General features: G+C 42.2%; 1 protein-coding gene across 1 annotated transcript; it reads left to right on the top strand.

Moving 5' to 3' along the window:
• The first annotated feature begins 4,049 nt into the window (after window positions 1-4,049).
• Window positions 4,050-10,519, top strand: ap5s1 (adaptor related protein complex 5 subunit sigma 1). Its single transcript, XM_050062167.1, has 3 exons — window positions 4,050-4,331; window positions 6,330-6,621; window positions 9,358-10,519. Exons 1-3 carry the CDS (start codon window positions 4,150-4,152, stop codon window positions 9,484-9,486), a joined length of 603 nt encoding a protein of 200 aa, XP_049918124.1. The 5' UTR covers window positions 4,050-4,149; the 3' UTR covers window positions 9,487-10,519.
• The last annotated feature ends 1,543 nt before the right edge of the window (window positions 10,520-12,062 follow it).

Genomic DNA, 12,062 nt, shown 5'->3' with positions numbered 1-12,062 from the left:
AATATTAAGTCCATCAATGGACAATGAAATTTCGTCTTTACTTCTTTTAGCAAAAACCATGAACTTAGTTTTTATCACATTTAATGATAACTTATTTACATCAAACCAAATTTTAAGTTTCACCATTTCACTTTCAATGCTTTCAGATAATGTTTTTAAATTATCTCCTGAACAAAAGAAATTAGTGTCATCTGCAAACAAAACGAACCGTAACAACTTAGAAACTTCACAAATGTCATTGATATACAAAATAAAAAGTTTCGGCCCCAAAACTGAACCTTGTGGGACCCCACATTCAATTTTCAAACATTCAGATGCATTACCAGCAAAATACACAAATTGTTTTCTATTATATAAATAACTAGTTAACCAATTAAGAACGATTCCTCTCACACCATAAGTATTCAACTTAGTAATTAAAATGGAATGATCTATTGTATCAAATGCCTTCTTTAGGTCAATGAATACCCCTATTGTATATTTCCTTCTGTCAATTGCTGTTGTGATTTCTTCTATTATTTCCATTATTGCCAGAGCAGTAGAGCGATTTGTCCGAAAACCATATTGACTCTCACTTAATATTTTATTTTTTTCAATGAAATTATCTAGTTTTTGAACAAACAACTTTTCAAGCACTTTTGAAAATTGGGGAAGTAATGATACCGGTCTATAATTATTAAAGCTGTGTCTGGGGTTTAGTCTGGAGGATTGTCTGCACATACTCCTCAAAATGGAGGCGGCTGAGTCGGCAGCTAGTTAGTTTAGCATAGCACAAAAGCAGGTTGCCTAACAGGGGAAACAGCTAGCATGGCTCTGTTGGAAGGCAACAAAATCTGGGCAGGGCCAGGCTAGCTGTTTCCCCCTGTTTCCAGTCTTTATGCTAAGCTAAGCTAACCCACTGCTGGCTGTAGCTTCATATTTATCGTACAGACATGAGAAAATGTCCAACTATTCTTTTACAATTTGGCTTTTTTAATCACATCTTAAATTAGCATCAGCTACGTCCTTGCTCACAAATTGTGACTAAAATCAGACACATTAAAGGAGCTGTATGAGACACACAGAACATGTCTTTGATTCAGAGTGTGAGGCGTGATTGTCTGCACATGGTTCTCAAAATGGAGGTGGCTGAGCCAGCAGCTAGTTAGATTAGCTTCGCACAGAAGCGGGACATTGGGGTAACAGCTAGCATTACTCTGCCTGAGCGTAACAAGATCTGGGCAGAGCCAGGCTAGCTGTTTCCCCTGTTTCTTTATGTTAAGCAAAGCTAACTGACTGCTGGATGTAGTTTTATTATCGTACAGACATAAGAAAATGCCCAATGTTTCTTTTAAAATTTTGCTTTTTGAATCACAACTTAAGTCAGCATCAGCTTCGTCTTTGCTTCCTGACTGAAATCAGGCACTTTAAAAGAGCTGAATGTGACATTCAGAATATATCTATGGGTCAGAGTCTGGGGCGGGATTGTCTGCACACAGTTCTCACCATGAGCCAGCAGCGAAATAGCATAGCTTAGCACAAAGGCTGGAAATGGGGGAAACAGCTAGCATGGCTTTGTCAGAGCGTAACAAAGGCTGGGCAGGGCCAGGCTAGCTGTTTCCCCATCTTTCCAGTCTTTATGTTAAGCTAAGTTAACCGTAATCGTACAGATATGAGAGAAAATGTCCAACTTTTCTTTCAAAATTTGGCTTTTTAATCACATCTTAAATTTTCATCAGCTACGTCTTTGCTTACAAAGTCTTGACCAAAATCGGACGCATTAAAGGAGCTGTATGTGATATTCAGAGTGTTTCTATGATTTAGAGTCAGAGGTGGGATTGTCTGCACATGGTTCTCAAAATGGAGGTGGCTGAGCCAGCAGCTAGCAGCTAACAGTGCTAATGGGGCGACTTCCAAGATGGCAGCGTGACAAATCCTGACTTCACCAAGCTCTCAGCCCCAAACTTTTCTTTGAAGCATTTATTGACTGTATATGATAAAGTTAAACTGGTGAAGATTATTGAAGAAGCTAACAGTGCTAACTCAATAAACAGCACTAACAACAGCAACAGTGCTAACACAGCTAACACTGTTAACCTCTGGGACACTGGAAGGTGGGTGCTACGCTTCCACGACAACACTGTCCCACCATCAACGATGTCTGTCATATGAGCTCAGTGCAGAGCGGCGGCAACGAGCTAGCCAGTGGGACCAGGACCCCAGGAAGTGCACCAGGCTTTGAGCCAATTTTTATAGTGTCCAAACAGTGAAACAACAGCATCTGAGTCTGTCAGGTGATGTCATCGAGCCCAGAGAGACTGGAAGTCAGTGTCTGAATTTGTATGAGCACCCACTCCCTGTGAAATGACTCAGGATTTAAATCATTCAGTCCGATAACATTTTTAAAGTCTAGAAGAGCCACATGATACAATAATTTTATCTCCATTCAAGTTAGCGGAGCGCTTATCCAGAGCTATTTTAGCTATGTCAGTCCGGACCAAAGTGGTGGATGGACTGACACTGCCAGCTCCGAAGCCAATATGACACCTTACGCACTCATGTGTCACTGCTGTCATCTCACAGCTTTACAAAAATGACACAAGCAGAGCAGGAATTCAGAAAAAGAGTTTTTAATCCTACAAAGAAGTAAAATCCGTCCGACAAATAGAGGCATCTTCCTCAGGTCCTGTTCCAGTGTGTGAGCAGCAGGTCTGTGCCGGGCAGAGAGGGTGGGGAGGTTAACAGGACGCTGGAGTGAATGTTAACAAAGCTGAGTGAATGTTTTCTTTCTTTCTTTTCCCTCTCGCCACTTCTTCACACACACACACACACACACACACACACTGAGCGGGGCCTCTCAGAGTAAAGAAGCGTGACCAGCAGCAGCTGTTGGATTAACAGCTGCCTCTGTTTGTCTGCTGAGACCCTGAAACACTCGCTGATCTCTGATCTCACTGCAGCCTCTCTGCAGCCGCTCAGTCTACTTCTTTACTCTACACTGTCTCATAGTCTTATCGACTTGGGTATTTGGGTTCCCTGTAATTTAATTAAACTCAATCTGATCAGATCACTTAATTCCTTTAGTATGTTTCTGAGCAAAAATGACAAAAATTCAACGGATCCAGCTCCTCAAATCAAATTAATATTCTGGTATTTAATAATAATAAATGAAATATCTTCATGTTTTGGGGTGTTGCTTGTACAAAATAAGCAATCTGAAGACTTTTGGAGAGACTGATTGACATTTTTAAGTATTTTCTGTCATTTTAGCAAAAAATATATAATTGCAGCTGTGTATGCCATCTTCACCTTCCCAAGCTTTTAACTGGTAGACATCAATTTTCACAAAGATTCAGAGAAACAATATTATGAAACTTATTTTGTTATCTGGTTAAAATGACATTATTCTTAAATAAAATTAGATGTGTCTTCTTCCTGAATTTCTTATTTCTTATTACAATAATATAATATAATATAATATAAACTGTACATAGTTCTTATGTTTACCGTAATTCTATTGTTGTTAAATTCTACTATAGTATATATTGTAGTTACATTTTCACACTTACAGCCTCAGCACATTGACGATATGTTTTACTTTTAATATTTCAATTTTTAATATCTCAAGTACTAGGGTTAAACACTATAGCACAATGCACACTATTTTATTTTATTTTATTTTACTTTATTTTATTTTGTTTTATGTCTTTATATTTCATTTTTTTTATTTTATTTTTATTTTTATTCTATCTTATCTTATCTTATTTATTTTATTTTATTTTATTTTATTTTATTTTATTATTTATCTCTATTCTTTACACCGGAGCAACTGTAATCATTCATTATTTTTATTTTAATGCACATTTCATTTCTATTTTAATTTATTTTATTGCTTTATATTTACATACTTTTATTTCATATCCTTATTCTTACTTCTTATAATATAATATAATATAATATAATATAATATAATATAATATAATATAATATAATATAATATAATATGGAAGCGCCATCTTGTGGTTAAAACAACGCATTGCAACGGTGGCCGAGAGCGGTCAGCTGACCAACGCGGAAGTGAATCATCAGTAACAACATTTAAAAAGCAGAGTTCTCCCTGTTGGTGACATATAAGAGGAGTTTTAGTGTTTTATCTCCACTCTTGTGAACATGGTCCGGTTGTTCTTGATCCACACCGTGTGTCCGGTCTCTGCTCTCGGTACCGGGGACAGCCGGGTCCTGTACTCCCGGGTCTTCGGTCCAGATGAGGGCATGTTGTCCGAGCAGCACCGGGAGCTGAACCCGGAGGAGAGGCGGCTCCTGCAGAAGGAGAGGACCGCTGTGGTGGCCAGGTGAGCCGGGGACATAGTGTTGAATGCTGATTCAGTTGCTATAAGATAACGTATATAGTTTATAGATTAAACCAGTGGTTCCCAAACAGGGACTCCAGGGGTCATGAAGGAAGTTCCAGAGGGCACCTGAAGAAAGAGCATGAGTTATTATTCCTATTTAATTCACTGTAGAGAGATCAGTCAGGATTAATGTGATCACAGGTTTCACTTCCTCCGTGTTTGTGTCCTCAGCTGCAGCTGAACTATTAGATTCTGAACATCAACAAACATATCAAAGAAAATAATCATTTAATTGAATAGTTTTTAGTTTATTTATAGATTTCATAGTTTATGTAGAAAAGCATATCATTTTGTTTTAGACAGCTGCTGACTTTAAATAAATAAAGTAAACCATGGCTACAGTGGGTTTGACATTTTTGCAGACACTGATAGCAGATGGCACCATTTTTAATTTAGGACCGTTCTGTTTTTGTCTTCACACTTTGAACACAGGGACATAGTCAAGGTGACAATCTGAGTCATCTGGATACAGATGTTATATACAGATGTTATGGAGACAGGTTGAGATGCACCGATCCAGCTTTTTCAGTTTCAACACCGATCCCGATGCTGTGGCTTTGAGTATCAGCCGATACCTGATGCTGATCTGATACCATGGTTGAGCTAAGAAGCTATAGACCTTTACACGTAGGACAGAAAAGACCAGAGGCATCAGGCATTGATGACTACACAGCTCTTTCCTAAGATAAAATGAAACAAGATGAAACGGATTAATGAAATGATGAACTATTTATCTATAACAAAAATAAACAATTGTGCAGCAGCAGTTGAAATAGTGTGAAATACCTCCACACAGCAGATTCTCTCCTTCGCTCCATGACGTGTGACGTAGCTCGCGTCACAATAGATTCAAAGGGAAAGGATCGCCTCAGGTACAGGTTGCATTTTCCGATACCCGATCCATCTGTTTTGATGATATCGGGCCGATATTTGATCCAGATATGAGATCGGTGCGTCCCTAGAGACAGGGCTTTCTCCATCGCTGCCCTGAAACTCCACCATTCAGATTTTCAAGAGTCGTCTTTAAACACACTTTTACTCACGAGCCTTTAATTGTGCATAATGTTACTGTCATTGCTGCTGTTGCTGTCACAATGTGGTGACAGTATTAAAACAACAAGGATACACTTTTTACCACAGGTGCAATAATAACAGTAATGATGTGTTATCATTACTGTTATTTTATTTTATTGCTATTATCACTCAGATTTGAATGTTTCCCTCTGTCTGTTTGTTTTTGCTTCTCTCTGTGGTTAAACGTTTCAGTTCCTCTCGTCTCTTCACTCTTTGACTGATCTCAGTCGAACAGCTCCCTCTTCCTGTTTCCTCCTGTAACACATCCTCTCCTCTCTCCTCTCTCCTCTCTCTGCTGATGATGCACTCGGTGTAAAGAGGCGAGAGGAGGGCGGCTGTCAGTCTTCTCTGCATTCGACTCTCATTTGTTTCCAGTAAATGAGGATTTATTTCACTCAGTGTTTGTGTAGTTTCCTCCTCTCCCTCAGGACGCCCTGTAACAGCTGATTATCTCTGCTCACCAACACCGACCCACGCTGCATGTCAAACAGCCACAATCAGTTCATTTGGGTGTTTTTTAGATTCATTTTCCAGCATGAAGGAAAAACAGGGACACTGACACGTCCTGTAAAGGCCTCAGTTACACTCAGATATTAATGTGGACTCGGTTATTAATGTTAAAATGCAGCATGAGGCTCAGTGTGAGGGCAGAGAAGCTTCGTCCTGCGAGGCTGCCTGACTGACAAGTTTTTACTTTATTTTCCTCCATCTCATTGTAAATGAAATATTTTTGACTGCTGGTCAGACACAATATTCAGACGCCTTTAAATGCACCTCAGTCTCCAGGTGATGTCTGGTTACCTGTCTGTATCTGTATTTATGTGTCTGTGTTTCTGATTATCCTGCTGGTCGTCTGTGACTCAGGCAGGTGCGGAGCGCCGTCTGTCTGTCCCGCGAGGCTTCAGGTCGAATGCTGGTGGAGGCGGTGCCCGGTGAGGAGGCGCTGGCCCTGCAGGAGGCCGACAGCGGAGTGGTGCGTCTGAGAGCCGGTGACCCCTTCTCTGAGGAGATGAGCGCTCTGTGGCTGGGAGTCCAGAGTGTGGGCTTCGTGCTGGTCTGTGAGCCCCACGAGAACCTCCTGCTGGCTGAGGGGACCCTGCGCAACCTGACCCGGCACTGCCTGGAGCACCTGCACATGTTGGGGCAGGGCAGCGAGGTGAGCACCACACAGTGTTCATGTTCCCTCACATATGTGCCGCACAGCCAGGAAGCCTTTTAGAGCTGCGTTAAAGAGCACAGGGCGACTCTATGGGGTCAATATCTGCACCCTGAAAGATCTCCAGTCTTTTTAAAACCTTAAAATGTGACTAAAAATTCACGTTGTATTAAGATGTGAGACTTTAGTCATTTTAAATCTTTGCAGTGTGTCGTCACATTAAAGAAAGAAAAGCTGAGAAATCTCCCTTTTCCTGTTTTTCACAAACGGACTAAAGGTTTCTCAGATGTGACTGTTGGTTTGTCAGAGTGTGAAGGCTGATATGATGATGATGATGATGTTGTGCAGGAACTAGAAGCAGTGTGACAACAGAGGACTGGCTTAGAAATATTATTATCCCTTAACTTTACCCTTAACTTAGATCTTCAGTCTTGTTTTAATCTGGACAATGAGACGTTTGTAGATCTTCCAGCAGCCGTCTGACCAGCTGACACGTTAAAACATCGTGCTCATGGTTATTTTTCTACAGTCCAGTTCTTTGTGTCTTCACAGTTCTGGCTGAAGAACACGTCGGTCTCGAGTCTCGAGTCTCTTGACTCGTCTCTAACCAGTGTTTGTGCTGGGACTCAACAAGTTGGAGTGTGTGGCTGTGTTGGACTCACTGCTGGCCAGTTTGTGAAGCGGGGATTAGAGGAGATTTATAATTGGAGAGTTCAGCTCTGACACTGTTATTTGGGACACAATTATGATTTTGGTCTTAAAGGATAAGTCTGATGATATTCAACAAATCCCATGAAAAGACCAAACTCAACAGTGAACAGAAGTTAAAGCCTAAAATACATCTTCTTCCTCTGTGACAGAACCACAGCCATGAGCCACTGACGACACTCACAGGCACAGAATACTCCAGCTTTTATTCTGGAAATGAAAATCATAAGCTCTTTACATGGCTAATGAAAATTAATATTCCACTAAAACTGCAGCTGCACATACTCCGATTAATGTGCGCTAACATGTCATTTATCATGCCAACATATGGAAAAGGGGACGGCCGCAGCCACTCGTGTCATTTTGCTTCTTTGCATCAAAATAGGTTTTATTATGTTTTATTATATAAATGTACCCACTGACTGTGTCTTCATGTCCAATATTATTCCATAATTATTGCAAACATGACTGATTTGATCCTGGTCGTATAAACAGTGTGTTATTCCCAGGGTTCCCACAGTCATGAAATCCATGGAAAAGTTAGAAATTAGAAAAACAGTTTTTCACATCTGGAGAAGTTTTGAATATGTTCATGATTCAGGCTACTGTTTAAAATATGTTCATAAACATCCCCAAAACAGGTCTAACAAAACACGAAATTCGTTCCTATCCATCCATCCGTTTTCATCCACTTATCCAAAGCCAGGTCTCAGGGGCAGCAGGCTGAGCAAAGCCCCCCAGACGTCCCTCTTCCCAGCAACACTTTCCAGCTCCTCCTGGAGGACCCCGAGGTGTTCCCAGACCAGATGAGATATATAATCCCTGCAGTGTGTTCTGGGTCTGCCCCGGGGCCTCCTACCAGTGGGACGTGCCCAAAACACCTCTAATGGGACGTGCCCAGGAGGATCCTGATCAGATGTTGAACCACCTCAACTGACCCTGTAGAGACTAGCCCTGTACGTTAGCTGCTGCTGGTTGCTAATTGGCTGAAATGTTCGGACGTGTACTCAGAAAATTACTCCCAGTCTTTACCAATGCTGTGTATTGTTATTTGTTTATTACCTCACCCGTGTCCGTAATGTCCGTTTAACTTCCAGTAAATACAGTCATATACATTTTAATCTGAGCACAGCTGAAAACTGTTCGCTTCCTAACATCAGCAACACCTGTGCTGACTGGGATGAAGTTAAATACCACAGTCTGCCTCAGCCAGTGACATAGTGGAGTGCCATCTAGTGGAGTGATGGGAGAATACATTTCACGCAACTCAAACATGTGGCTCCAAGTGACCCCTTCTCAACGGGGAGGAGCAGCGGCTCTACTCGGAACTCGAAATACGTTCCTGTTTTACTTATTTAAAATCTAGTTGCAGCGCTGCATTAAACGTCATTATAATCACGTGATACACTTCAGTGTTTGCAACCTTTTGGTGACAAGAATGTCTAATGAGCAACTGAAGTTAGCGAGCGCTGTAGCAGAAATAGAAGTATTTCCTTTTGGGGTAAAAACTAAAATATTTTGTGCATGTAAACGTTGTCACTGTTTCACTGGGTGACATGTTCCTTTTACCGTGAACACACACACTGTTGTTTATTTTGACTCCGTCCCTCAGACACCGTCCTGCTGCTGGAAATACTCCCTGGACCAGCATATGTGTATTAATCCGCTGCTGAAAGTAGTCCCCAACAAATGCTCTGTTTCCTGCTGTCTGAGTGACGTCTGCTGGACTGAACAGGTGTTTTTACCTGCTGCAGCTGTAACGATGTTGTGTTTAAATAAAATCCTGTTTAAAGGCGTTGAGATCACGTCAGTGGGAGAGTTCACCTCCACAGATCTGTTGCTGAGTGCAGCGTCGCTAACCAAATGTTCAACAACAGCAACAACTCGTTACACAAACGGCTGTTAAAGAACAACAGACAACAGTAATGAAAGCAGACTGCAGCCGTACGGGTTTTATCACCATCTGTAACTAACTGCAGTCGTAAAAAACTCTGCATGACGCCGTCACTAACAACACTTTCCCTCCAGGTCCTGCTGAGGAGCAACCGCATCGACGCTCTGCTCAGCCGCCTGCTTCCTCACGGCCAGCTCCTCTTCCTCAACCACCGCTTCGCCCAGAGTCTGGAGAAGGAAGTGGTGGCCTACATGGCCAAGTGAAGCGGAGCAGCCGACCTCCAGTTTAATTACGGCGAGCTGCGAGTGTTTGCGTTCACACACGCAGGCCGACTGTTTGCTTAACACTGGTGACATTCCTGCAGCAGTAGAAGAAGAAGGGACTGCTGGCAGCTGCTGCTTCAGATTGCACGAAGTGGTAAACACACAGAGTGGTAAATATCTCCGTCAGCCACTTGCAGCTCACTGTTGACTGTTTACTGCGTGGGAGGCTTCAGTTCAAATCCTGTTTGTCAAATTGAAGAGTGGAAAGGAAAATGTGGCAGATTAAAGAGTGCAGCTGAAGAGGCCGGTGAAAAGCTCCTCGTCAACATCAAAGACTGCGATTTATCTGATTCACCATACTCCAAATGTCACAGTGTGACCTTGAGGAACCCACCTGACCTCTTGTCTTTTTTTTCTTTGTGTAAATGAATCTCAGAGTGCTTTATTGCCTCGCCGTGACTCCTGCTGCACCTTCGTTCCTTAAGAGTAGGAGGAAACAGAGATGTTTTGTTGTTGTTGTTGTTTTTGTGCGGCACAAAGTCTGATTCATCTCGTAGTAACAAACAGCAGAAAGGGAGCAGAGAAAGATCAAAGTCGGACCTGTTTAATGTCACTTTGAACCAAAAATGTCATCATTCAGGAGACGCTGCGGAGAACCAAACAGACAGGAAGTGACTGGAAATGTTAGAAACCCAAATGAAAGACATGTAGAGATGTTGGCAGAATACAGAGTGAAACAGGAAATGATGAGCGACAATGGAAACATCCAGACACAACAAATAACAAATGTATTCCTGTACCTTGTGAACATCTGTTGTACCTCCGACAGCGGCCCCCTGTGAAGCCTCAGACTCTCCTGCTCCTCCTCCCGGCCTCATAAAAGCCTCCCAGTTTTTGTGCTGGCAGCAAAATCCAAAACCAGAGCGAGGATTTATAGATGGAGGGGGGGGGGCTTCTGTCGGGATGCCAACATCAGTTCCTTTGATCTTCTCCTTTTTTCTGTTTTATAAAATAAAACCCATTTTTAGCATTACCCAAGGCGTATTCTTTGAAACTTGTGTACTCTGCAATCAAGGACACGCAGTGCGTTTTCCAAAAACGAGGCACCGGGGACGGCACATTAAAAATGATAGAACACACAGGAGGAGGATTTAGAGGTTGTGAACGTCTCAGGGGGAATAAAAGAAACACAGAGTCAACGTCGGGATAAAAACACCTGTGAACTCAATAACACAACTTTAACAAGCAACCAGTGGGTTTACACTGTGACACCAGCAGAGGGCGGTGCTGTTCCACTGTGACACCAGCAGAGGGTGGTGCTGTTCCACTGTGACACCAGCAGAGGGCGGTGCTGTTCCAGGTCACTGTGGAAGAAACCAGTTTACTAACTTTACTAAGATTTATAGTATCTTAAAGTGTCTCAGTCGTATTTTCCTAAAAAACAAAACAGACTCACACAGAAGTAACCGCTCTAAATCATCACTTCCTGCAGAGACTCCGCCCTCTGTCCGCATTTTCTAATTATACCTCAATGCCGGTGATCACCGTAGCCAGAGGCATTATGTTTTCAGGTTGTCCGTCTGACCGTCCGTCTCGTTCTTGTGAACGTGATATCTCAAGAACGCTATAAACGTCTACCCGGGGATGAACTGACTGTTCATCCCATTCTCACGAATGCGATATCTCGAGGGCACCTTGAGGAAGTTTCTTCAAATTTGGCACAAACATCCACGTTAAGTCTGGGAAACTGATTAGATTTTGGTGGTCAAAGGTCAAGGTCACTGTGATCTTGTATCTGTCTCATTCTTGTGAACGCGATATCTCGAGAACACTTTGAGGGAATTTATTTAAATCTGGCAAACGTTTACTTAGACTTAAGAATCTACTGATTAGGATTTTGTGCTCGAAGGTCAAAGGTCAGCGTGACCTCTTAAAACAACTTAAAACAAGTTGCAGTTACAGTCTCCATCCATGTCAGTGAAAACATGGATGCTTCACACACAGAAGATCTATACAATCAGCAAACAAACAGTTTCAAGATTAGAGTCACCAATTCAGTATCTGACCAAATGTCTCCCCTTCTGTTCCTGAGATATGACGTTAAAACATGATGATGTCACAGTCAAGCTGACCTTTGACCTTTTGACCTTCATTATTTGATCCTGTTAGACATTTGTGTCAAGTTTTGTCAGAATTAGTGGATGAATTCTTCAGTTGTGGACAAATGTTTTGTGAGGTCACACTGACCTTTGACCACAACATTCAAATCAGGTCATTCTCCAGTCCAAGTGTACGTTTGTGCCAAATATGAAGAAATTCCCTTCAGGTGTTCTTGAGATATTACGATCACTAGAATGAGATGGATGCTAAAGGCCCGAACATACTTGGGCAGAACGTACGCGGAATGGACTCTGCGGAGGTCCGCGCAGACTCAAAGCGGACGTCCGCAAGCCCTGTGCGCGCAAAGCTCAGATTTTATGACCGTGCGGACTCCGCTCCGCGCACCAGTGACTGCTCGGCATGTTTTTTTCACATCGCGGGGATTTTTCACAGACATTTTTACAGGAAACTACAAC

Source organism: Epinephelus moara, chromosome 14 (genome assembly GCF_006386435.1).
Source record: "Epinephelus moara isolate mb chromosome 14, YSFRI_EMoa_1.0, whole genome shotgun sequence".
In the NCBI taxonomy this organism is placed as follows: Eukaryota; Metazoa; Chordata; class Actinopteri; order Perciformes; family Serranidae; genus Epinephelus; species Epinephelus moara.
The sequence above is the reverse complement of the archived record's forward strand: the minus strand, read 5'-3'. Positions and strand labels throughout refer to the sequence as shown.

Bases quoted from the DNA above. Each gene is read 5' to 3' on its own strand.
- ap5s1 (XM_050062167.1), top strand. From the start codon at position 4,150: ATGGTCCGGTTGTTCTTGATCCACACCGTGTGTCCGGTCTCTGCTCTC. The intron at 4,332-6,329 runs GTGAGCCGGGGA...TCTGTGACTCAG, and splicing joins AGGACCGCTGTGGTGGCCAG to GCAGGTGCGGAGCGCCGTCT. The intron at 6,622-9,357 runs GTGAGCACCACA...CTTTCCCTCCAG, and splicing joins TGTTGGGGCAGGGCAGCGAG to GTCCTGCTGAGGAGCAACCG.